Source organism: Solea senegalensis, linkage group LG2 (genome assembly GCF_019176455.1).
Source record: "Solea senegalensis isolate Sse05_10M linkage group LG2, IFAPA_SoseM_1, whole genome shotgun sequence".
Lineage (NCBI taxonomy): Eukaryota > Metazoa > Chordata > Actinopteri > Pleuronectiformes > Soleidae > Solea > Solea senegalensis.
In genome coordinates this window covers 2,295,102-2,322,404 of record NC_058022.1, presented here as the reverse complement: position 1 = coordinate 2,322,404, position 27,303 = coordinate 2,295,102, and the positions used below count along the sequence as shown (strand labels likewise).

Below are 27,303 nucleotides of genomic sequence, written 5' to 3'. Positions count from 1 at the left end.
TTGTAAGTTTGTCTCACAGTGAATTAAAGACATGAACGTGGTCTTAAAGACATTGTATTCTGGTAAAAACCTGTTTTGTGTCATGTCCTCACAGACACTCATGTATTCACAGAAGCACAATAAAAAATAATTCAGTTCCTCTTTTACAAACCGACACTTTTCAGAGTTCCTCTTTTCAACGACGTTATCAGATTTGACGACTGAGACAAAGACACGACAATCACCGACGTTTTAACATGAGGACGTTTGTGAGGAGACTGTGGTTCTGAGTGTGGTTCTGCTCCTGCACCAGAACCATGGAGCGTCTACAGAACAATAAAGAAATCGGCCTTATTTTCCAACAGGACACCGTTTTATTTAACCGTTCTTCTTTTCCTGGGCACATTTATTTTTGATATAAACTGTTGTTTAATTAATATTATATTTACCCATGCATTTCCAATCATGGCAGATTTTCATCTAAACATGAAAAAGTCATGTGACTTGGATATAAATGAGAATCAGACAAGCGCAGCTACAAATTTAAATAAAGACAGTTTTTATTAAAACATCCTTCAAACAAACCTCTGTACAACGCTGACTCAGCACTTTACATTCATATAGAAAACGTACGAAGTGTCGGGATTTAAAAAAATCATCCAAAGGCTCCTTCAAATTTTATGGCAAAAAAACACCAAAGAAACGACAGCATTTCATGAATAAATATGTTTTTATAAATAAAGTCAAATTACATGAAAACATTCAAAAACTCATTAACGTTCACTCTTTTGTCTTTGTGCAAACCTTTTATTTATTTATCTCTGACGTCGCTGATGTTTGTCAACAAATCAAAGTCACGACGTAAAAAAACAAACGCAGGAAAATATCGTAAAAAAGAAACGTGACGAAAAACAGCTGTTTTTTCCTGATTGTAACGGAAGAGGAGGAGGAGCAGGAGGTGGTGGAGGAGGAGCAGGAGGAGCAGGAGGTGGTGGAGGAGGAGCAGCTCTGTGTGGACTCACTCACTCTCAGTTAAAGTAAATCTGTACAGACGTCGTCTCCTGTGGTGAAGTCCAGCTGAACCAGCAGGAGAAACAGGAGGAGCTGCAGTTCCCCTCCAGGCCAGCGGGGGGTGGGGGCGCATCGCTCTGAGCACAGGTTGCATAGACACACACACAGCTTTCACACAGCTGCCTTATGGGATGGCTACAGAGCGCAACTCACTTCCTGAATACCAGAGGGAGGAAAACAACGTAAAAGTTTGACGATCAAAAAAAAAAGTTCCCGTCGTCGTTTCTTCTTCTTCTTCTTCTTCTTCTTCTTTCATCAAGAGGAAGGAAGTGGACTCGCCTGCAGAGACAGAAGTGAAGAAGAAGAAGACGCCGGCGGTCACGTGACGCTCACACACTGACACTGTGGCGTTTGTCGGGGATCACTGCGACACTTACGAGGGTGAACTGGTCGTAAACCTGCATGAGCTCGTCCATCTTGTACTGCTCCAGAACCACAAAGTTGTCCAGGTTAGAGCTCCCCCTGCGGGCGCAGTCCTGACAGTGCACCACGTAGGTTTTCCTGCTGTTGCTCTCGCTGGTGACGAACAACAGGTCGAACACTTCCACCTGGACAAAGGTCAGAGGTCAAAGGTGTTAGAAGACGAGCAGAGACACAGACGAGAGGCAAACAACTGGTCCTGAGTGATTCTATTGAAATATTACAGACAAGAGTTAAGTCTACATGAAATATTACTAACACATTACAACGTAGTGATCAATAATGTCAGGTTCAATCACTCATTCTCTCCATGGGCTTTCTGTTTAAGTTTAACACATCTTAATCTCACTGTGACACACTGAGGTTTGTAAACCACTCACTCTCCCACACCAAAGTCCAGAGAGAAAACCAGTGATTCTAACATCACACACACACACACACACACACACACACACAGTGTGAGACCCATGATTGACGTCAGTGATGGTGACACATGCTTCAGGTTAAAGGATGGACAGATGTCACAGATGCTGGAACCCTGGACACACAGACACACACACAGACACACACACAGACACACACCTCACAGATGCTGCAGTAATGTGCCGGCTCACTCTGTGTCCTCCCGTGCCACGCCAGCTTCTTCCCTGCAGACAGAAGCAGTTCCCGCTGCATCTGACACTGTTTCAGAGTCCTCAACAAACAATACCTGCAAAACACACACACACACAGATCACACACACACACACACACACACACACACACACACACAGACACACACACAGATCACACACACAGATCACACACACACATCACACACAGGGTGAGTCCAGAGAAAGTGAGAGGTGTGTGAATGTGTGAGCAGTGAGTGAAAAGGTGTTTCCTCTCACTTGATCATCTCAAACAGCTTGTGGTCGGACACTTTGATGTTCCTCGCCATGTTCCAGGAGAGGTGGATCATGGGAACGATGGACTTGACGCTCTGCAGCTTGTTCCACTCGTAACGTTCCACCGCCAGTTTGTACTGATGAGCTGAGGAGAGACGTGCAGCAGAGTGACTGTGATGTCTCATGTTTATGAAACCACTCACTCTCTCACACCAAAGGCCACAGAGAAAACCAGTGATTTTAGCTGCTGGTCCTCTGCTGCCTCGTGTGGTCACTCTTTGTGTCACTGAGATAAATTATAACGAAGGATTTTAAAGCCAAATTGACAAAATCAGACATTAGAACTTAGTGATGGAGACAACTCCTGTGTGTGTGTGTGTGTGTGTGTGTGTGTGTGTGTGTGTGTGTGTGTGTGAGATGGTAAAATCACTGGTTTTCTCTCTGGACTTTGGTGTGGGAGAGTGAGTGTTTCCTGTTGTAAAGTCTGTCTCACAGTGACATAAAGACATGAACGTGTTCTGAAGACATCGTACACTCAAACTGACATACACTACATCATCTGTGTCATGTTGTAGCTCCTCCCCTCACCTGTGAGTGGTCCAACGTTCCAGGCGATGTTGTTGCACCAGCCGACGGCCTGGACCCAGTGGATGGCCCCCGTGTTGAGCCACACCAGGTCTCCCGGCCTCTGGATGAAGCGGTAAACGGGCACGTTGGTCTCGAACAGATCCTCCAGGTTGGGCCACCACGAGCCCATCAGGAAGTTGATGTTGTTCCTGTGAAGACGGAGCAAAACCCAACATCAGCGTCGTCTTATCAAGGATCGGCCGACGGTCGGTCATGTGATCGTTTCTGTTTCTGTGACGCACTTTTCACAGAAGTCGTTGATGACGCCCCAGTACGGCTCAGGGACCGCAAACCACTCACAGTCTCCTGGACCGATGTTGATGTTGACCGAGCAGAAGTTGTTGTTCTCCTGATGACCTGAGACAAACCAGCACAGTCATGTTTACCCAGAGAGTGTGTGTTTGTGTGTGTCTCTCTCTCTGTGTGTGTGTGTGTGTGTACCTGGAGTCCTGCTGCCCGGCACCTTCATGTACAGTTGCACCGTGTTCATCCCCAGGATGGTGTGACCCACATGACTCAGCAGGTTCCCGGCTGAAACCACGCGAGCGAACGCCGGCAGCTTGGCGAGTTCCTGCAGCTGCTGCTTCCACCTGTGAACGACCAGTCAGTTCAGCTCAGAAACAACAACACAAACAGGATGTGACGTCACGTCTCAGGCGCACTGGCTCACTTCTTCTCGTCAGAGAGGTCGATGTTTGTGCCGAATTTGAGGTGTTTGAAGGGAGCCTTCCTCCGCCGCAGCACACTGATGAGAGGGAGGAGTTCAGTGAGACGAGACAAACCTCAACGCGTCTTCAAGAGCGAGTTCAGAAAAGGAAAAAGAGAAGTTACCCGTCAGAGGAAGTGGCTTCAGCCTCCAGCTCCTTCTTCTTCTCGTTCTCCTCCTGTCACAGAAGTCACACATTTAAAAATAACACTCTGACTTTTCATCAGGACACTTTTTAAATTCAAACTCTGGGTAGAACGTTCACCAGAGAACATCAAAAAAAACCAAATGATAAGCCTGGAGTGCAGAGAAGTGTCCAGCAGAGGGCGCTCTGAGAGGAGACTGGCCTGTGATTCAAATCACTTCAAAACAACAGCACGTCATGTGCTCACAACTAGAAACCTATTACTTTGTCATTTGGTTCAAAAAATGTTAAATAAAATATTTCCAAAACCTGGAAATGATGATGAAAATATTGGCATTTAAGAAGCGAAAAAATCACAGAAACTTGATTTAATTACGAATAAAAACACTTACTAATAAATGATGATTAACTGAGTAATCAATGAACCCTCAAATAATCAGGCTTTACAAAAGGTGGTTATTTGGTCTTCTCATGTGTTTGTTGAGTTAAAGTTATGATTGGAGTGACATAAAGTGGCAATAATTGTGTAGAAGTCACAAAATGACACTGTTTTTCTTTTATTTTTGTTCATAAAAACAAACAAAGTGAACTTTGAACCGTGCCGCATTTCTAAATGTCACAGACACATTGTGTCTATAGGTTGTGCTGAAAAGAAGAATATAAGACTGTGTCTTCTTACAGCCTCTGTATAAAGTGTACGTTTTAACACCGTGATGAAGAAATCAGCCTGAATGCTCCGTGTTCTCGGGGTTAATAAAGCGTGTCAGCGCTCGCTCACTGACCCGCAGAGACTCCTGGAAGGACGAGGCCTGGTACTGGGCGTATTTGATGATGGTGGTGTGTGAGCGGCTGCTCTCGCAGCGCCACATCTTCCTGCTGCCGCTGGGGTCCCAGTTCTCATCAGTGGGCTGAGATAACTGAGTCCGCACCTCCACCAGGTGATCCGGGTTAGCCTCCACCAACGTCTTGGTCGAGAACAGGCCCAAGTCTGCACCAAGGGAACGGACAACCATGTTCATTCATGAGTCAAACTATATTTTAAAAGCCAAATACACTGAAATCAGACATTTGAACTTAGTGATGGAGGCAGCAGTGAGTGTGTGTGGGAGACTCTGGTTAAAAAGAGTTAAAAAGAGTTGAACTGTGATATAGAGTTGAAGCAGAGGGAGCAGGGCGTGTAAGGTTGAAGCCTGTTTTACTTTACTTTACTATAATATAACATTTAACTCCCTCAAAATGACAAATATGAATATGTAAAAAAATAAGCGACTCATTAAAGAGCCTCTGAAATTAGACCGTCACATGACCGAGGCAGCAGATGAAAGTAAAGTCACACTGGGCTCAGTTCTTCTACAACAAACACGTGCAGTAACATCATCAACAGGCAGGTGGTGCTGTTGTCACACGTGTCACATTCACACACACAGCCATGATGGCAGAGACACGCCCACAGAGCCACGTGAGGGAGAGGAAAATAAATAAAAGTGTTGTCACCGAGCTTGAGGGCGCCGGCGAGTCCTCTGATGACGGTGACCGGGTTTGAAGGGTTCGTGCAGAACTGATGCAGAGGAGGGTAGAAGGCGTCCCTCTTGTTTTCAAGCTGCAGATCAGACATCATCAATCCATGAGGAGATCAATCACATTTACAAAAGCAATCAAACTCCGAGCGCTTCACAGGATACGAAACAACCATTCTTCCTTTAATAATCACTGACTACATTAATCCTCAACTATTTTCAGAATCATTTTAGCGCTGTGACTTTTTATTTCAATAATTAAAACAAGTGTGTGTGATGTCTCAGCTTCTTAAATGTGAATATTTGCTCCATTAAACAAAGAAAACATTAAAACACTGATCAATCTCCTTCTACATTTCATCAGCCAAACATCTTCATATTCAGAATGACATCATCAGTTACACACACGTTTGCTCTAAGTCACAGTCTGTGTTGTGATTTGTGTCATGATAGTTTGCTTTCTCACCTTCACCTCACTGCTCTAAAGAATGTTCACCTTCTTAAACATGAGGTCAAATGGAGGAAAACAAAGGTAAAAAAGTATTCAAGTAATAAGGTAAAGAGTGTGTAACAGTGTGTACGTACATAAATACTGGGCGTGGGAGGGTTGAGTTTGTCCTTTGGCAGTGGAGGAGAGGGAGGACGCGGGGGACGCGGCGGAGGACACTTGTCCAGGAGGATGCTGCTGGTCGACAGTCCGTTCTTCCCCAGATTCCTGCAGCAGATGTCGTCAGTGCACGTCACAACGTCACAACTACTCAACAACACAACTACACACATAGTCATGGATATACTGGAAGTGATGGGATTTTGTGGGTGAATGAAATGACCACAGGCTGAAAGATCAGTGTGACTGACACTGATCTTCATCATCTCAGTCTGGACAATACACATAAACAACAGAGTGATGATCAAAATCCAAACAAAGTACAACAAACGTTTCCTTTTTTTTCTTTAACAAATAGTAACTTCACTATGTAAAGTAAACTAAATGAAACAGGTCCTTGAAAATATCTAATATCACCATTTCAGTCAAAATGATCACAATCACCTAAACTTGTGTTCTCAAGACTCACTGAGCTGGACCAAACCAAACCAGAACCAACAGCCATGAAGTGATCCTCAAACCAGACTAACGTGACCTCACACCTGAGCTTTTTAAATAGAACAGTGTTGTCCCTGCACTGCACACAGGTGAAGACAGACGGACGCTGAAAACACTCCGCCCGCCCCGGCTCTGCTGCTGTATACACACAAACACTCCCTCAGTCAGGTCTGATAGTTTTGCCTGTTTTCAGATGAAGGACGCGGAAAAACAAAGAACGTCGCAACGTTTCTGTTCACGAAGAACAACACAAGTTACATACTGCACCTTTAAGTGTGCGTGTACACACACACACACACACACACACACACACACAGTCAGTGCGTCTCACCTGCAGGCTTTGAGGACTTCACTGGAGCTGGGGTAGATGGAAAACGAGGACCACGGGGAAAGACCAGAGGGGGCACTGTGTCTGTGAGCTCCACCAGGTGGCTCCGCCCTCCTGGGGCTGTGGGAGTCGCCCAGCCCCTCCCCGTTGAGCGTGGGCCCCTGACTGTTAAGGCTGGAGAGGCTGTTGGTGTTGTTGGCCTGAGCGTCTGCAGAGCACGGAGAGGGTGTGGCGGCAGAGGAGGCGGAGACCGCAGAGTGCTGTGGCGTTGGCTTGGCGTTGCCGTGGAGACCCGGGTGGACATTGTTGAGTTTCTCTGAGGAAGTATCTCCGTGGTTACTGTGGTTATTGTTGTCGTCATTATTGGCTTTTCCCTTTATCGAGGCGGAGAGCTGAGGATTGTCTGGAGTTCGCACGCCGGGGGCAGGAGAGCCGGGCTGAGACCGGCTCGCCAAGTCGTCCTCCACCCGCGCCTGGACGTGATTAGTCAATCCTTGCGTGGAGGCGGAGCCGGGGCTGAGTGGCGTCCCCGCTGCGGGTTGCCTGGCAGCAGCCTCCAGCACTCCTGGTGCAGCGGCACCATTACTGCTGCTGCCCCCTGAAGGCGTGGCGTCTTTGGTGTGGAGCCCTGAGGTAGTCGTGGAGTGGGGGGGCGAGGACAGGTGGTTGGGCGTGGTCTGTGGGGAGGTGGGGGACAAGGAGGAGGCCGAGGAGGAGGCAGTGCAGGGCCCGGAGAAGGAATGTCCCACCTGATTCAGAATGCCAGAGGAAGAGAAGGAGGTGTGAGGGGAGGAGGACAAGGAGAAGAAAGGGGGTTCTCCATTAGGACCCGCCGAATGTGAACCAGGATCTTTGTGAAGCCCCTGGACAGAGAGGAGGACACGTTTACATTAATAACACATTAAACTGACTTCAACAACGTCTTTGTCTCACTGTGGCACGCGCGCACACACACCAGAGAGAAAACCAGTGATTTTAGCTCACAGGGACACAGGAGCTGCTGGTCTGCTGCTGCCTCGTGTGGTCACTTTGTGTCACTGCATTTAAACAGAATGATGGATTTCAAAAGCCGAAGTGACAAAATCAGACATCAGAACTTAGTGATGGAGGCAGCAGTGGATCAGCAGCTCCTGTGTGTGTGTGTGACGTTAAAACCACTGGTTTTCTCTATGAGGTTTGGTGTGGGAGTGTGTGCGTGTGTGTGGGAGTGGTTTACCAACGTCAGTTTCCTGTGTGAAAAGTCGGTCTCACAGTGAGACAAAGACGTGATCGTGTTCTTCAGACACCATGATGGTCATGAGAGGGTGAATCTCTCATGAGAGGGTGAGTACCTGAGTGGTAGTGTTTGGCTGTTGGCTCCTCCACGTCTCGTCAGAGTGACTGGGACTGCTGGTGGTGCTGGTGCTGGGCTGACTGGCAGCTGTGCAGTTGTGAGGTAGAGAGTTCTGCTGCGGGTAAGGCACATTGTTGTTGTTTCCGTTACTGGCTCCGCCTCCTGCCACGCCCAGGCTGTGGTTTTTCCTGTCCTGGTGTCCCAGCGACGTCCCCGACGCGGGACTGGAGGAGCAGGAGCCGTTGGGCGGCGCGGGCGCGTGGTTGACGGGGGAGGAGGAGGAGGAGGAGCGGGTGAGACCTGTGTGATGGTGGTGAGGAGGCACAGCTGCAGCACCGTTGGGAAGGAGGGGCTTCATCTGACCGCTCGCTGCTGCTGCCGTCACCGCCTGCTGCCTCAGCTGACACAAAACATTCAATCAAACTTTATTCATACAATCATTTTCATACACATTTAAAGTGTGGCACAAAGAGCCTCACAGTGTTTTGATTTCATCATTAAAAACTGTTTTTCAGTTTCTTTGCTCCATAAAACAAAGAAATCACTCAATCATTTGTGAACAAAAACATTTTATGAACCACAGCACGACAAAGTAATTGAGATATTAACCGTCCGTCAAATTAATCAAATATGAAAATTGCAGCTGTAAACACAAGGTTAGGATGACAACATGCATTAAAGAAGAGATTTCTTAATAATCTATTATCAAAAAATGTCATTAAATGTTGAAAAATATTGATCAGTGTTTGTCAAACGTGGAAATGATGTTCTCAGTGCTCAAGTTCATCCATTTTAATGATTTCTTTGTTTTATGGAGCAACGAAACCAGAAAATATTCACATTTAAGAAGCTGAAAAATCTAAGAAAATGGCTTCAATTATAAAATAAACACTTTATTTATTATTGATTATCAAAATAGTTGATGTTAAATCCTTGCAGCCCTACTTAAGAGACAAAATGGTCTGGAAACAACATCACCAATGAGGAAACATTGTAAAGTTATTAGTTATTAAAGTGATTAGTGCACTGAAAAAATAAAGAGTAAATAAAGCTTTAGATACTTCAAAGAGGTGACACAGCATTGATGATGACGATGAGAGGAATAAAAAACAGTAAAAGGCAGGGGGCGCTAAAAGACACAATCTAGAATAAGAGAAGAAAACAAAGAGTGTCTGCCTCCATGAGGGTTAGGGAACAAAGACCAGAAGCAGGATAAGTGTGCGTTTGTTTTATTCACCTGCTGCTGCTGCTGCTGCTGCTGCATGACAGAGAACTGCTTCTCCAGCTGCTCCAGCATCTGCACCTGAGGAGGCTTGAGGTTTGCTCGGTTGGTCCGTAAGTGATCCAGCAGCTGTTTTTAAAGGTTTAGGTGACATTATTCTTTCTCATCTGTCAAAAACGCTAAATAAAAACAATTACACTTAAGTGTAAAATCACATAGCATTTGTTCATGTCTGACACTTTTTAACCACTGTTAACAAAATATTTAAGCTCTTTCACAGACATAATTCTCCAACTGTGTCCCATAAAGCAGAGCTAAAAAGCTGTTGCTGATGTTCATTTACAGTTTTACAGACCCACGTGATAAAAAGGATTATTTTCATCTCAGGTTAACTTTTTATGAATGAACAAACTTGAGATGCAGATAAAGACGAGGAAATGCAGTTTATGTCTCACCTGGAGCTTCTGTGGTGTCAGGTACCAGCTGGGGATCTGCTGCTGCTGCTGCTGCTGCTGCTGCTGCTGACTGCTGCTGCTGTTGTTGTTGTTTGTCCACGAGTCTGGGACACTCTGAGAGAGACACAAAGACAAAGAAGACGTCTGTGAATCACCGCTGACATATTATATTATTATATTACATGTTGATGGTTACCTTGACTGGGCTGGCGGTGCGTTTCTTTTTGGCAGGACTGGCCTGTGGCTCCGTGTGATTACTGGACGTCTGTCCTCCGTCTCCTTTACACGCCTGGACGTCCAACGACAGAGACACGGTTAATGAGGACGCATCAGGGACAATCACACGAATACAGTTTACAGAAACAAACCGACACAGCTTGAGACGGGAGGACAACTTGTAAGAGCTCGTCTTCGTCCATTATGGCGTCCACTTTTATTCGATTTGTCTTTGGTGAGACAGAGATCTTTGAATTTTCATTTCCCAGACATCACATGGTCATTTTCTCTCTTTCTTAACTTTACTCGCTCATTGTTCTGCACGGAATCTCACGTCAACGGCGGACAGAGATTTTTTGTTTGTCCGGAGTCGGCATGAACAGTAGGTGGCGTCGTAACAAACAAGGGAGAGATTTACCTTAAATATCAACTATCAATTCTTTCTCACACAAGATTCAAGCACTTTCAATGACCCATGTCTATTTAGGGACATTAACAACTTTCATGGGCCTTCAATTCCTTTTTAAATTCACAAACTTTCAAGGAATTCAAGGACCCGTGAAACACTGAAGGGCACATTGGCAAACCTCAAATTTTTCTCAAATTCACAAACTTTCTAGGATTTCAAGGACCATTGAGAAACTACTTTAAGGGCTTGGATTTTTTTTATTTTAAGGACCTTTGGGAAGTCTCCTTGAAATCCTTGAACGTTTGTGAAATTGGAAATAAATTCAAGGCCCTTGAAAGTTTTTGAAAATCAAACCAAAAAAGACATGGTCTTGAGTGGGAGACGTTTGAATTTTATTTTTTTAAATTCACAAACTTTCAAGGAAGTCAAGGACCCATTAAACCCTGAAGGGCACATTGGCAGAGGGAGACATGTCAGAGAATGACAATTTTCAAAAACTTTCTAGGATTTCAAGGATCATTGAGAAGCTACTTTTCAGGGCTTGGAATGTTTGGTCTTTGGTCATGGTCTTGAGTGGGAGACTTTTTTTTTTAATTCACAAACTTTCAAGGATTCCAAGGAGGCTGCCCATGGGTCCTTGAAAGTTTGTGAATGGGCACATTGGTGGTGGGTGACATTTAACTAAATATAGTAACCTAATGTTACCTCATAACAACGTCACTTGTGTGTGGAACAGTGAGTGCTCACCTGTGGGGTCTGTGCCGTGTTCAGACCTCCCACCTGTGGGGTCTGTGCCGTGTTCAGACCTCCCACCTGTGGGGTCTGTGCCGTGTTCAGACCTCCCACCTGCGGGGTCTGTGCCGTGTTCAGACCTCCCACCTGCGAGGTCTGTGCCGTGTTCAGACCTCCCTGCCTGGACGTGAGCTCAGCAGGGATGGGGAGGCTCCACGCCTCTTCAATACTGGGAAGCATTTTGCTCTTATTCTGCAGAGAACCTGGCTGAAGGTTACACAACTGAGCCTGGAAGACAACATGGAAGAAGGACACAACACTTTAGTGGCTCAGCTCCTGACAGAAACTGCATCACTACAGATTCTTACAAAGAATCCTTGGTTGTGATATCAGCGATGACTCCAGAACATCCAGACTGACGTGACGTGACGTGTGGTCGTCTCACCTGCAGCAGTTTGATGCGTTGCGTGAGCGCGGCCGTGTTGAGGCAGGCCTTGCTGCGCGTGGCGTTGACGTAACACTTGATTGCGTCGTGCGGCTGACCGCAGGACTCGTACAGAGTGCCCAGGTCCATCCAGGCGGCGGCGTGGCTGTGGTCCAGCTGCACGGCACAGATGTAGGCCTGCAGTGCATCCATAGGCTGGTTCTGCTGCTGGTACAGAACCCTGCAGCAGAGGCAGAGTCAGTACCTGACCTCAGACGACATCAAACACCCGACATTCGTCTATTTATAGCAGCAGCCACAGCCACAGCCTCAGGCTCCTGCTGCTGCTGCTGCTGCTGCTCTTCAGCCTCTGCTCATGTCCCGTGTCGCACTGCAGATACTTCTTCTCTGTTACATTTCTATCCAAACTGAACTCAGCTCTGAGTTCACCACGTTACATTTACAAAGCTCTACATTTTACACCTGCGGTTAAAGTGTTACCATGACGACCAGGATTTAGTCTCATGATCTCACGTGGACATGTAGTCTCGCGTGGTCTTGCACAACCCCGACTTAGACTCATAAGAACACGACTAAGTCTTCACTTAGTCTCACTTGGTCGTCTGGCGTGCCCACGACGTAGTCTTGTTTTTCTTTGTCTTACTAAACTAACTAAAATATCACTAACTGAATGAATCTTGAATGAAAAACTGAATCAGGAAACAACAACACAAGGCGAGCTCTTACCCTATAGAGCACCAGGTGTCAGCACTGGCCTCCGACTTATCGATGGACTGACGGTAAGAGATGAAGGCATCCTGCACCTTCCCAATACTGGAATAACACCTGAGAAACAAAGAGTTCCATTACACTGCAGTCCAACAGGGAAAACATGGAGCAAGCTTCTTCTTACTCGGACTGGACTTCGCAGCAATATTGGATCTTGTCATACAGTGAAATCACATCTTTTATATTCTCGTCGTTTCTTACCTGCCAAGAAAGTACCAGGATTGGCCAGAGTTGGGGTCAGCTTCTAACGACTTCTGCAGACACTGGATGGCATAGCTGTCCTTGGTGCCTTTATCTCCCAGCTGCTCCACCGTGTGATGCATCCAGCCTGGAGGAGCAGAGCAGAGGGACCACGTCAAACATCAGCAGCACCACAACATCCGTCAGTCATTGCATACACAACATGAGAGCAGCTACACCGTCCATGAGACGTGAGGGAATCTCCGACGACATCATCATTCCATTTGATAACAATTCTATATATAAGAGCTATGATCAGTGGGATTGCTGCAAACAGTCGCCCATAATCTTCTTTTTTGGCCGTTAACTAGTACGGACGGGTCTTCTGAGGAAAACATGCATCCAAAGACGCATTCGAGGAACCTTGTAAATATCAACACTTTCTGTAGGATCTACAGTGTGTTCATCACAGCTTCAAGATGCCTTCAAGGAACCTTGAAAATATCAACACTTCTGTAGGATCTACAGCGTGTTGATCGCTGACAGGACCAGCTTCAAGATGCCTTCAAGGAACATTGTAAATTTCATTATATTTGTAAAATCTACAGTGTGTTGAATGCGAGGACGAGCAGCTTCAAGATGCCTTCAAGGAACCCTGTAAATATCAATACTTCTGTAGGATCTACAGTGTGTTGATCGAGATAAAGACGTGAACATGTGACGTAAATGTTACTCACTGAGAATCAAATTTGTTATAAATTAAAAAGAATTAAAAAAAATTTAAAACTGATCCTCGTGAATAAGCTCATGTTGCATTCGTGTGCACGTGCTTGCACAAACTATAGGGGAGGAGCGAACAATGCTGTTGTCCTGCAGCAAACGCAAACACACACACACACAATTTAAAAAAAAAACAGGTAGAAATGTGTGAAATACACAAAAAGAGTGCAGTGAACACAGCACGATGCATTCACTGTCCCCACACACACGTACAGACGTGAGTTAAGTCAGAGTGACGTGTGAGCGGACGACACTCACCGAGCTGTTGCAGTGTGGCGGCCTTCACCTGTGCAGGGAGATCGTCCGTCTGCAGCACACGCTCGTACGCTTCCTTCGCCGCTCTGTGTTTCTTCTGAATGACACGAGACGAAGAAAAGAGGGAAGAGGAGGAGAGGTCATTCAGAGCAGACAGGAGGGGGTCCGGTGTGTTTTTATGGTTCTATCTGCACAGACACAAAGAGACTAAAGACGTAATGACCCCACACACACACACACACACTTAAGTGCAGACACACTTAAAGAAGTGTTGAGTCTGGCCTGTCCTCACTGACCCTCCCCCCCCTGTGTGTGTGTGTGTGTGTGTGTGAAACCTGAGCTGCCTGCTCAGTTAAAATCCCGCCGTTTGTTTTGACACAACGACCTTTAGTGACCTTGAGTTTTAACTGGTGCGTGGAGGCATACGCATGAGTGTGTGTGTGTGTCTGATCATTGTAAGGCCCGCCCCCTCTGAGACATGGTGTTTTGTTGTGTTGCGGAGTTCATTTGTGTATCGCAGAGTCAAAACATGACTTTGGTGATCAGTCATACCGTCATCGATCAGCTGTCAGTGTCACTACTTCATGTTTCCTCATGGTGGCGCTGCTCTAATGAATGAAAGTTAAACCCGACTCATGAGGAGGGCGAGAAAGCTACGCTAACACATGCACCAGACACGTTCCTGACCTTTGACCTTTCTCTCCGTGGCGTTTCTTCACATAATCATAGAGCGACACATGACATCTGTCTGTCTGTATGTCTGTATGTCTGTCTCCAGACCTCACCTGTGATCCACACTCCAATGTTTTCCTCCTGCTCGATCTTTATTTAACTGCTGCATGTTAGGACCCATTCACACGGGCATAAAAACACATTTAATCCTGGGATTAAGTGGATTAAAACGTTCAGGTCAAATGACTGTGTGTGTGCATGTTTTATTATTATTATCATCATTGGCTCCGATCAAAGACAAAAACCAAGGTGAACACACACACACTCTTCTTCATCTGCTGCTGATTTTCCCTATTAATAAACGACTTGTTTGGTCCAGTGTCTTCATTGAAAGGTTGGTGTGTTGTCAAAATGTAAAAAGAAAAAGAAAAAAACGAGATAAGATTTTGCTTCTCCCGCTTTCCCTTTCGGTTATGTGTATTGTGTGGACTACACTAAGATGATGTGTGATGAGGAGTGATCTAACTGACACGACCGAAATACAGATGAACATAAGACATCTTTCAAACGGATGAATTTAGGTTTGTGGACAAAAACACTGATCAACATTTGTGTACATTTTCTGAACCAAATGATGACTCGATCCATCGAGAGAATGATCGTTAGTTGCCTAACCCACGGCAGTATTTAAGGCAGAGTGTGGATGTTGAGTTTTTGGAGAATCCACAAAAGGATTGCGTGATATCACATTTGTATCCACCCTTGTGTTGTCATGTATACGACACACACACATACACAAGTCTTAACCTGACCAGCTTCATGTTCGTCTTCCTCTGTGTGTTGTGTATTTGTGTTGCAGTGCCACACACAGGCCCGGCAGACACACGACAGTGTTTACAGTCGTTTTGGAGCTTTTTTGTGTGGATGAAATTCTTGAAACAACAACAAAAGATGGTTAAAGGGGAGGTTCTGTGTCTGTGTGGATAAAAGTGTGTTTGTGTGTGGACGACAGGCGTGAGCGGAGCAGACACACACAGTGATTGATCTCTTATCAGCGCACACACACACACATAAAGCAGAGTCTGGCTGTGAACTTCCTGTCTGGACACAATAAAGACACCTCAGATGAAGTGCTGACACTGTGAGCACATTAACACATGAACAGAGCTTTGTCTTTAGTGTAACAAATAAATGAGTGTAAATTCTTCAGATGTCTAAAATCAGCTGATTGTCCCTCACTGCAGCCACCATTAGTGCAAACAGAGTGAATAAAAGATGAAGTTCTTACCTGGATCTCATACAAATGAGCAATGTGAAACTGAACTGTGGAGGAAAAAAAGAGAAAAGAAGAAAAATTAGGTTTTTATGTCAGAGAGAAAAAAACTGAAAGAATCAGAGATATTAATAATTCTCCCTCGTGGTCAGACGGCAAACAGACGAGGGAGGGCAACAGTTTCACCAGCGTGAAACCAGTGTGAGCTCAGCTCTCTCTACCACTCTCTCTCTCTCTCTCTCTCCTCATGCTGTCTCCTAGGCAACCACAGTCAGAGGCAGAGTAAGCAGGGAAATGGCAGCACGGAGGGAGAGGGAGAGAGAGAGGAGAAGAACTGCTGTGTAGAAATATTCCTGTGCCCTTTTAATGCATGCTTTCAAATCACACACACACACACACACGAGTAATGCAACTTACTTTCAGCTTTGGACAAAGTGCAGAGATTGGAGTCGATCAAAGCCAGCTGAAAATGCTGCAGAGATTAGAAAAAAGCATTTAATTATGACAAAAGAATCAGATGACAGGTCAAAAATCACTACATTTCCATTCCTCCTGAGCGGTGAGACGTGTTTAGAGGAGGAAAAGAGCAGGACTCTGGTTTCAACATCATCAACGTCTCCAGAAAGCATCGATAAGGCTGTGAATAAATCATAAGGATGGAGTTTGACCACATGTCTGAGGAGACAGTGGAGCAGGCTTCACCTTCACTGCAGATACTGGGACACTGCTGCTGCATGCAGGCTTTTAAAAGAGGCGCTCATAGAAAAGTAAAACACCAGAGGTCTTTCCTATGTGGGTCAGTAAGTGATCCAGGAAGTCCTGAAACCAGAAACTGACCAAGAGACACCCGGGACAGGAGGGCAGGACAGACTGAGCAGCTGCTGCTGCTGCTGCCTCCAGCTCCTTAACCATAACCAGTTAATGACTAACTAACAATTCAAATCTTAGTCCTAAACTTAAACCAGTTCCTCAGAAATGAGGCTCTGCCTCACTAAGACCAGGTTTTGGTCTCCATGAGAACGATTGGTCCTGACAAGGTCAGTGTTTATGACAGAATACACACACACACACACACACACACAGTCAAAGTCAGACTGCTAGAATTCAGGAGCTCTCTCTCTCTCTCTCTCTCTCTGGTGTTACCTATGTCAGGTAGCTCTCACTCGTCCTGAAACCCCGCTTCATCCTCCTGTCGCTCTCTCTGTCTCCTCTGTTCCTCTGACCTTCCCTTCCTTCCTTCCTTCCTTCCTTCCTCGTCTTTCACACTTGCTCTTCCACCAGGCAGATATAATGCAGCAGGACTGTCAGCTTGGCATTCCACCTCCCTACCCATGTCTTTCTCTCTCTCTCGTGCTCGCTCTCTCACACACTCCTTCCCCCTCTTCTCTCCTGGTGTCAGTGATTACTATTCAGCAGACGGCTACAGAGCAGAGCGATGACACACACACACACACACTCACTCCTTCCCTGCGTCTCACCTCGTCTCTGTAACAGTCACACAGTGTTTATTTTAATATGAAAACACTGTAAATGTCAAGTATTTTGTTCACAGAAGTGAAGAAAATGTATTATCTTAATTTAAAGTGATTAGCGTTATAGTGTATTTTTACTTTGAGTAATTAATCACTCACTTATTTCCTAGATTCATTTGTGTTTTTTTGGTTCATAAAATGTCTGTTGTTTGTCAAACGTGGAGATGATGTTGGAATGAACGGTTTGTCATTATTAAAATAGATTTCCTTTGTAAACCACACACACACACACACACTTCATTGAGACTTAAATAAGTGACACAAAGTGACCACACGAGGCAGCAGAGGACCAGCAGCTCCTGTGTCCCTGCAGCTAAAATCACTGATTTTCTCTATGGGGTTTGGTGTGGGTTCTATTGAGTGAAGAAAAATGGATTTTTAGCTTCTTAACAAAAATGAACAAGATTACCATCATTTACATGACTCTTCAGTGATGACACAATCTGACCAATCAGTGACCTTCAGTCTGATGACGTCACATTTTAGTATCGTCAGAGCGGGGATTATCACTGATGAAGAAGAAGACAGAAACGAGCCGAGTCACGCTGCAACCGCGTTGTAAAGAAGCGCCAGTACGCGATGGCGGTGGAACAGATTATTGAGCTGAAGCCGGCTGCACATGCTCTGTCTTTGGCTCTTTCTCTCCCTTTATAGTCATGGCTCTCCACACACACACACACACACACGAGAAGACGTAGAGGGAGCAGGTGAACAGAGGTTAAATCTGAGAAAGTGGTCCTGATGCTGCGTCATCATCATCATCACAACACTGTGACATAAACTCCTTTCTAGTCTGTTAACTCGTGATAGAAGTGTGGCAGAGATGATGTTTTCATCACCGATTCATCTGTGGATTATTTTCCTCCACTCATTGAGTTGTTTGGTTCATAAAACGTCAGAAAATGCTGATCAGTGTTCGTCCAACGTGGAAATGATGATGATGATGTTCTGTCTTGTTTTTGTTCACAAACCAAAATGATTGAGTTTGAATGATTTCTTTGTTTTATGGAGCAAAGAAAATATTCACATTTAAGAAGCTGAAACATCTGGTTTCATTATTCAAAACAAACACCAACAACCGTTCTGATTATCAAAATAGTCAACATACACACAGGAAACTGACGTTTGTAAACCACTCACTCTCCCACACCAAACCCCAGAGAGAAAACCAGTGATTTTAACTGCCTCGTGTGGTCACTTTGTGTCACTGAGGTCAATCTGAACGAAGAATTTCCAATACCGAATTGACAAAATAAGCCATTTGAACTTCTACTTTATTAATCCCCTTAGGGAAAGTATTTCTCTGCATTTGACCCATCCTAGAATTAGGAGCAGTGGGCAGCCACACTGAGTAGCGCCTGGGGAGCAATGGAGGTTGGATACCTTGCTCAGGGGTACCCCCGCCCTTTTGACCTGGTGGGGACTTGAACTAACAAGCCAAGTTCCCTTTCCACTTGGCCACGGACTACCCACCTTAGTGATGGAGGCATTAGTGGATCAACAACTCCTGTGTGTCTGTGTGTGTGTGTGTGTGTGTGTGTGTGTGATGTTAAAATCAGTGATTTTCTCTATGGGCTTTGGTGTGGGAGAGTGAGTGGTTTCCAAACTTCAGTTTCCTGTTGGAAAATCTGTCTCACGGTGAGATAAAGCAGAGAGTGATGAATATATTCTGTTCATCATGTTTTTTACTGCATGTGTGTCTCAGCAGCAGGGGGCGCTCACAGCACAGTCAAAACAACACATAAACAACAATAAGAGTGTAATCCAGCGGTCTTGGATGTACCTTTAAACTCGACTCGTGGTCTGTGTTGACTTTAAACATGAGTCCCAGCCTCAGATGAATCTCCTTCACTCGACAGAAGCCGGGGTCGATGTACAGCACCTCCTGGAACGCCTTGATCGCCCTGGGAACAAAGAGAGAGACACACACACAAAAGCATCATTTCTACTCTAATGCAAATTCACCTTTCACAAACAAAGCCTTTTTCTTTTTTTATCAGACCTGCTATCCAATCCAACTTTATTTATAAAGCACTTTCAGAACAACAACAACAACAACAACAGCTGAAACAAGGTGCAGCTGTACATCAGAGATGGTTTGTGCCAAATTCAGTGAAGGAAACTTATGAATTCTCTCTTGGGGGAATAGATGATGAAGGCGTCGATGAATGTGAGGCCGACTTCACGAGAGATCTGTGGTAAATTGCGCGCTAAAAACGAGCGCCGTGTAGATTTTATCCTCCTCCGTTTTAACGACATGGAAAAACAAACAGCAGAGAGAAGAGCGTATTTACACAAACTGACACTCACTGTGTCGCTATGACAACGACGAAGCCTTTCTGCTGTACCACTAAGCCGAGCGCACACGCACAGTGAACTCAATACCCCCTCCTCCTCCTCCCTCCCCTCCCCTCTCTCAGCAGAATCCAGAGTGAAGCTGGGAACAGAACAGACTGTGACAGTGGAACACAGTCAGATTATTTCACATCTGTGTGTGTGTGTGTGTGTGTGTGAGTCTCTTACACAGATACAGTTTCAGACTTCAAAGCAGAAATAATCCACACATTCACATTTGAAACCTAATGTTGTGTCCGAGGGACAAATCCTGGACGCTCGCTCGTGTCCTCATGAGGTAACAACGTTCACCATCTGACAGCTCAGCATTCCTATGGGCTTTGGGCTCAGAGTGACGTAATCCTCCCCCAAACTCCCTCCCTCCCTGAATGTAAAATCCACAGAGTGAAAAGACTGGAGGCTGTGAAGCTGCAAACAGCTCAACTGAGAAATGAGACTTTCAACACTGCCTCAGGACTCAAACACATCACACGAGGTTTCAGGAGAATCCACTCAAGTTCTGTATTTTATCAGATTTGTAATCCACAACCTAGTTTAAGACTATTCCACTGAACAGTTCCAGCATGACTCGGCTCAGTTCCATGTTTATTTGTTTCTCCATCAGTGATAGAACCTGGAGGTACCTGCTGTTTGTTTGGTTCCTGCTCTGACCAGGCTCAGCTGAGCCGACACTAAGACGCTCTCTTGACGCTGAAGAGTCAAGAGAATGACGTCAAAGACAACAATGTCACACTGTAGATCAAAGTTAAAAAGACTTAAAAATCTACTTAAAGTTCCAAAAGTTCCAAGACTGATACCAGACTGAGCCGTGGTGGGTGTGTGTTAGACCTGGTTCACACCGGATCGTCTTTCAGCTCAAAGAGGTTTTAAAGCACTTGAAAGTGACACAAAGTGGAAATAACAAACTTACCACTGATAAGCGTTGTAATGGAAGTAAACCATGGCCAGGCCGTATAAAAAGGCAGCATTCTGGGGGAAATAAACAGAAAGCAAGTGTCAACAACAACAGCACAAATGTGACCCTGTAATAAATGTTAAAAATGTAAGTAAAACATCAATATTTATACAACACTGTACACTATTATTGATTCATTTTTACCGTTTATTTAAATGGGCGAAATCATCATCTGCACTGAGACAATATGAAAATGTAATGAACAAAACGATATCTATCCACATTGTAAAGATAACTCAAATAATCGATGGACAAAATAATCATTTCATATTTAATATTGAATATCAGTTTGAGTATTTATTTTCACAAACAGTTTTTCTGATTTTTTAGCTTCAATGTGAATGTGAATATTTTCTGGTTTCACTATTTTGTGGTTAATTTAGTTTCACTTGTAAACCCAGGTTCAAGCCCCCAGAAGTTTAGAAAAAGTTACTGTATTTTCATTTACATTATATTATGCAAGACAACTCAATAAAAACAGTCACTAACCTTTTGGTTTGTTCCGTTTGATTCTATGTTGTTTTTTGTTTTTTTTAAATGAAGGGAAATATTAACGGACATATTCTCTTCACAAATGTGCATATTAAAAATTGTACATTTCTGGGTATTTGGTATCGAGCTTTTATTTCTCGCATCGTCATGACAACCCTGTTTCACACCACCTGATTTTCACCTGCATTGTTGTTGTAACACATTTTTTAACCACATTGACTTTAAAAAACATGAGTTATTATGAAGAAAATGTTACTTTGTTTTTCGCAGAGCAACATTTCATAGAAGTGTGAGGGTGTGAAGAGGAAGTGTAGATGCACATCACGGCCTCATATAGCTGGTTACTGCACGTCACTGTGTCAAGGAGGAGTCTAATAATATCCGTGTGATAAACACCTGACAGCACGACCAACACGGCCAAAAATAAAATAAAACATTTTTTTAAAAAGCTCAGACAACGGCCAAATGTAAGGCTGGGTTTAAGAAAACAAGTTTTCCAGTTCATCCTTAAATAGCTCTTTAAATGTGTGACATTTCCCCGTTTCCTCTGACTTAGCTGTGATACGATAAGCCCACAGTTTTCACCAATCTATTTTCCATAACCTTTACTCTTTTTATGACTTGGAGGAGCAGCTTTAAGATGCTTTCAAGAAACCTCGTAAAATGTTGTCACTGCTACAAACACACGACATCCACCAACTAACTGCCTGTTGGGGCTGCCACCTTGTGGTAACAGATGCATGACAAATGAAGTCGTCATTAGAGTAAAAACACATTTTTGTATCCTTTTAATATAGGGGTATATATATATATATATGTATGTATGTTTACACATACACATACATATACATATATATATATATATATATGTGTGTAAACATATACACATACATATATACACACATATATATACATATACACACACACACATTTATATATATAAAAGATCAAAGCTCGACTTTTGATAATCAATCAAATACTCTTACTTTTGAAATTATTTCAATTCAGAATGATGGGCATTTTCCCACGTGTGTGTAGTGTCAAGCAAACTCACCTTCCAGTAGTCCGACTGTAAACTGAAGTACCTCTGGTATGCAGATAATGCTGCAAAAATACACACACACACACACACACACACACACACAAATGTTACACACTTTACGACAACTGTAAAAAAGTGTTTCATTGTCCTGAACCATAAAGAACTTTAAAAACGCTTTAAAATATGGGTGAGGTTTTATACACAATAATGAGTGTATTTTGAGTCTATATCTGATAACTAAATAGAACAAGATAAATGTGAATATAAAGCTGCACACCGTTTTTTTTTTTCTCTGGATACACTGTAAAATACACTGTAAAAAATTTAAATAGAATATGATCTACTGTTTATGATCTGTATTATGTGATATTAAAAAAGTCATCACAGACACTTCATGATATAATAAAAAGACCAGATCAGCCTCATGTCACCAGATATAGTTGTACAGTATTATCCACATATCGTCCAGATCTAGTATGGACACCGCTGGTTTTAATTGATCAAAAAAATGAAAGCACACTAGAGTGAATGTAGCGTGACTGAGACGCTCACCTTTCTGATAGTCCTCCAGCAGGAGGTTGAAGTGACCCAGTTGACAGAAAATGTCAGGGTCCACTTTCCCCTCTGCTTTCAGGATGAGAGCTTCATAGCAGCTGACGGCCTGGAAAACAGAACCAGGAGTGTGAAGGGTTAGAGTGGTGACACACAGCACTTCAATCTATTCCACTCATATTACAGTGTTAATGTGAGAAGTTGAGGATAACGGGGGTTGACTCGACACGACTGACACCAAACTAGAACCTTCCAGGGCTTACAGGTTTTGCATAGCACCAACTGTATATGTCCAAATATGGACATCATCATCCGGGATTTAAACTGCCAAACAAATGACTTCTGAGTTGGACTAGTCATTTTGATAGATAGACAAGAAACAACAACAAGATGGAAGAAAAGTAGTAAACAGGGCTATCATCTTGTTTGACTTTCATGAACCTGGTCTGTGAATGTAATGACATTGCACAGGGACAATGCACAATAAAACATTAATCTTGTACAACAAGAGAATATGCATTGTGCCAGGTTAGCCAAGTAGCCAACGCTTAGCAAGATGTGAGAAGGTGTGGGGACTTCTACATGAAATACTGTCTGTTGGCACTTGATAGCACTAAGTAAACGCTATTGTTAGGTGCTACATAACAATGGCATAATTAGTAGCTTTATTATTAATGTTATATACAGATCACTAAAAAGACCCCCTTCCATGCCTTCAAGGCACATGTTGAACAGGTACTGTAATAGTTTGGAACAACATACAACATTATTACAATCTTGTTATAATACTCAGAAACACTCATAAGAAGTGGTTTTCAAAACTAGTCAATGTCTCACTAGTACTAAAGCGATAACTACCTAGGTGGAAAACCCTGGATTTAAAGATTTACTGGTTATTGACACATTCATATTATAAATAAACAATATAGAGAAAAAGACGTGAAATGTATCAAATCAATCAATCAAAAATCACATCTAATTAAGGAATTGCAGAATGGCGACACCTCTAAAAATGGACTGTATCGGACTGATATTGGTCACAAAAAAGTAGTATTGTCCCATCCCTGGGGTGTATACACTATATTTATATATGATACAAACATGTACAACCACAACATTAAAACAGGCAACTGGTCCATGTCTGGGCCGTGTTAAAACTCTACTGTAACCAAACATTGACCTCAGCTAAACCTCGAGCAGCAGCTGCAGCCACATGTTTGAGGACACTGAGACACCGTTACTACACCAAACACTGTAATTATATCAGTGCGTGTCCTCAGCTTCCTGCTCTAATGACACATAATTGTTACCGACACTCACTCAACGCCTTGCGTCGCCATTTCTATTGTTTATTTATACACAAGCTAAAGCGGATTAGCTTAGCCCCTCTAGCTATTTAGCTAACAAACGTTCGCTGGGTATTCGTTTTTTCTTCTTCACCAACCCCCGCCATTTTTGGCCACGTCAAACAGTGGTCATAGTCAATGATGTAATATTAAATGACTGGTATGTGTGTTTATTTGTCTCTGGATAGTGACGACGAGCAGAGACATGATGATAGATCGAGCGTCGTTAGCCGTTACATGCTAACAGGGTGAGCGTAGTTGCGTGCTACATGCTAGCAGAGCGAGCTGGCGCATGACCCGATCTCTCTCGCGCCGGTTGAGCGGAGGACAACATTTCTGTCAAGCAGGCAGCTTTTCCTCGACATAAAGTCCACATGTCATCGTCTGTGGTTTATTATCACACTTTAAATACAGCTATAACAGACAGCGAGGTGCCAACATATGTTCATCTCGATTAGCAGGTTCTCCCGTGTGTTTTTAATCTACAGTATTGTAACGTAATTTGGTACAAGAGCCCCACTCCAGCAAACACAACACCTCTCCATAAACCCTTTAACTATCATCTTAAACCACAACGACACAATACAAGTAGTTGTAACAACATTACGTGCGACCCTGAACATGTTTTAGTCACCAAACTAACAAACCACAAATCCAAGCAAATCATACAACTAAACAAAACACCCAAATCCTGATCAAATTCGGTGAAACACCAACTGGTCAATCGTTCTTAACTGTAAGATGTATTTAACAGCATTTGTGTCGTTTTTGTTCCTTGTATTTTGCTGTAAATAGAGCAGCTTTGACTAAATGACAAGACACAACTCAGCCATATGCATTTGGTTGAATTAAATTAAAGCTCCAACCAAATAACAATATATTCTCTACTCTTGTGTGAACAGTAACTACCACAAGTCACATTTAAATAAACAGGTTCTACGTCCTCCATAATGTGTGTCTAATATTTATTCGTGTGTATACTTTTTTATTTTAAGGACTTTTTAAACCAATTTCCCTATCGTTTCTTAGGTGCAGCAATGCTAATTTTGGTTTATTGTACGATTTTAAAGCCTCTGTTTTATATATTATGCAGAGAACTGATCATAATGGATTTGCCTCACAAAGAAATGCAGGTTTATCTATAGCACATGGGTGAGAAATCATGGTTGGAGTGGTGTCTATGACTGAAGGGATATAACGTATTAATCTGTGTATAATCCGAGATTATTAATCATATAACAGAGGCTATTATAAGTTGCATGAATGTGACTGTGCTCGGTGTAAACACATGTACAGTAATAATAATAATATTGAGTGAGTGGTGCGTTCACGGACACAGCTGCTTCAAAGTTGGGGAAATGTGCGGCCTGTGTACGTGTAAGCACTTATTTAACCCGGGATATATGAACTAATGAGAGCAGATAGAGGCGGCGAGTGTGAACACACGGTGTCATACCTTTAAAAGCAAGGCCTTCGTTCTGGCGCCATCTTCTTGAAGCCTATGAAATCCAAACAGTGAACTGCAAGTAGAGGACAGACAACACAACACAACACAGGCGGTTCCGTGTTAGTGGAGAGGAAGGAGGGAGGGAGGCAGGCGTTCGTTCGTTCGTTATTTGTTGTTTTAAAAGTGCGTGGAGGAAACAATACGAGCGGAAATTGTGAGAAAAGCTGCGGGTGTTCACACCGCGGCTTGCCTGACCTGTCCACGCCGAGCAGACGCTCTCTCTCCGCCGCCGTTAGCTTCGGAAAGTCCTCTTCGATATCAGTCGCTTTTCCCGACGCCATTTTCTCCTCGTCATTAGCAGCAGCGGCGGCGGCAGCAGCAGCGCCGCGGCTCCGGGCAGCGGCGGAGGCGGCGGCGGTGGTGGTGAGCGACACTCCGCACGATTTCATGGCGAAGGAGAACGGGACGATCGACGCGGACCGAGCGACTCCGGCGAAACGCGAACAGACGGAAAAGTGTCGCGCGCCTATCCAGGACTAAAACGGGGCGTAGCAGCGCAGTTCTTTTGCCAAATCCTCAAGGAAATGATCCCTTCAAATTACCGTCCACACTCTTCATTGTACACGGGAATACGAGGTGTGCTCCGGGGCCACGGTGTGCATGGAGTTGGCGTGATGTTGGCCTTGTACGAGGGAGTTGTGGTTTGAAAACGTCGCAAACTTCCCCAACCAGCGGCTCAAAGTTGTTGTAATTGTGTCACAGAGGCAAAACGCACGCCGCCACTGTGGACACGCCCTCCGCGCGTTGCCACCAATCGGCGGAACCACACCGCTGTCACGTGAGAGTGTCCAGTTGATGCGCTGCACACATGCGGACGAACACGTCAGGTCACGCCGACAACCCCCGCCCCCCATCGACAGTCCCGCCCTCCAGTGCTGTGATTGGATTCTAACGCAGCATTATGATGATGTAACTGTATTTTGAAGCAGCCCCATTGGTCGAAACAGCTGTCGTGTTTGTCCACAGGGGGGCGACTGTCAAGGATGTTTGTTGCAACGTTGCACAAATACAGTAGATAGATAGATAGATAGATAGATAGATAGATAACGTTAAGCGTTCCTTTAGCTGTGATAGGTAGATTTATAAATTGATTCAAGAATAAAATGTAGTTAGTTCTTTAATAGCCAAAACTATTCCAAATATGTTGACATGACATTACATTATCCTTTTTTATGAATTTTCCAGTGCACAGATTTGCACAATTTATTTTTTGAATGAGGTCAGCATATTATAATTTATTATATTATATGTAAACTCTTATAATCTGTAAGTACACTGAAATCTATTGTTTGTTTTATGCTAATTAACCTTTATTTAGCAACATGTACATACAAAGTCAGAATCAATTCACATTCATTTCAATTGTGTTTGTATATATGTACATCAAATATATTTCTTGTAATGTTCTATAAATGTGTTTCTTTTCCCACTGCTCATCAGTTTATGTAAATATACATAAATATAATAACTATTATTACCAGTGTTGTATAAAGTACCTTAAAGTGATACTTGAGGAAAAGTACAAGTATGTGACCAGAAAATGACTTTGGTAAAAGTTGAAGTCACCTTTTTTTAATAATATTACTTAAGTAGAAGTCTTAAAGTTTATGACGTTTACTGTACTTAAGTATCAAAAGTCATTTTCTGATATAAAATGTACTTAAGTATTAGAAGTAAAAGTATGGTGCTCAAAGCATGGTGGCTCAGTGGTAGGGCAATTTGTCTTTCAACTGGAAGGTTGTGGGTTCAGTTCTTGGCTCTGCTAGTCTCTGTGTGTCCTTGAGCCATGTTACAGTGTAGATGGGTGAAAATTGTTGTGTAAATTAGCTTATCAACACTAGAAAAGCTCTATGCAAATACAGACCATAATACCAACTCTTCTTCTCTTGATTTTGTTTGGTTGTAATGAGTAACAAAGAGGATATGTAGTGGAGTAAAATAAAAGAAATATAAAAAACAAAGTAACAGATACTTGAATTTTGTACTTAAGTACAGAA

General features: G+C 43.7%; 1 protein-coding gene across 6 annotated transcripts; it reads right to left on the bottom strand.

Annotated features, from left to right (window-relative positions):
- Positions 1-772: 772 nt before the first annotated feature.
- On the bottom strand, positions 773-26,077 carry kdm6a (lysine (K)-specific demethylase 6A). 6 transcript variants are annotated; one of them, XM_044020048.1, is made up of 30 exons: positions 25,502-26,076; positions 25,256-25,319; positions 22,454-22,562; positions 21,914-21,963; positions 20,323-20,381; positions 18,841-18,961; positions 15,943-15,997; positions 15,541-15,575; positions 13,584-13,677; positions 12,567-12,693; positions 12,324-12,422; positions 11,598-11,817; positions 11,168-11,440; positions 9,992-10,084; positions 9,796-9,909; positions 9,356-9,469; positions 8,117-8,518; positions 6,789-7,648; positions 5,938-6,067; positions 5,330-5,435; positions 4,618-4,823; positions 3,816-3,868; positions 3,655-3,729; positions 3,426-3,574; positions 3,227-3,341; positions 2,946-3,133; positions 2,361-2,502; positions 2,053-2,179; positions 1,428-1,598; positions 773-1,329 (listed from the first exon to the last, which is right to left on the bottom strand). In XM_044020048.1, the coding sequence occupies exons 1-30, from the start codon at positions 25,693-25,695 to the stop codon at positions 1,306-1,308; spliced, it is 4,569 nt and encodes a 1,522-aa protein (XP_043875983.1). In that variant the 5' UTR covers positions 25,696-26,076; the 3' UTR covers positions 773-1,305. The 6 variants fall into 6 exon arrangements, with proteins under 6 accessions (XP_043875983.1, XP_043875986.1, XP_043875982.1 ...); XM_044020051.1 differs by having other exon boundaries at positions 1,292-1,598; positions 11,168-11,292; positions 11,326-11,440; positions 25,502-26,077; XM_044020047.1 differs by having other exon boundaries at positions 1,292-1,598; positions 25,502-26,077.
- Positions 26,078-27,303: the final 1,226 nt, after the last annotated feature.

Excerpts from the sequence above, each read along its gene's own strand:
- kdm6a (XM_044020047.1), bottom strand. The coding sequence starts at position 25,695 with ATGAAATCGTGCGGAGTGTCGCTCACCACCACCGCCGCCGCCTCCGCC. Across the intron at positions 22,563-25,255 it reads CGAAGGCCTTGCTTTTAAAG|GCCGTCAGCTGCTATGAAGC; the intron begins GTATGACACCGT and ends TCTGTTTTCCAG. Across the intron at positions 12,694-13,583 it reads CGCCACACTGCAACAGCTCG|GCTGGATGCATCACACGGTG; the intron begins GTGAGTGTCGTC and ends CTGCTCCTCCAG.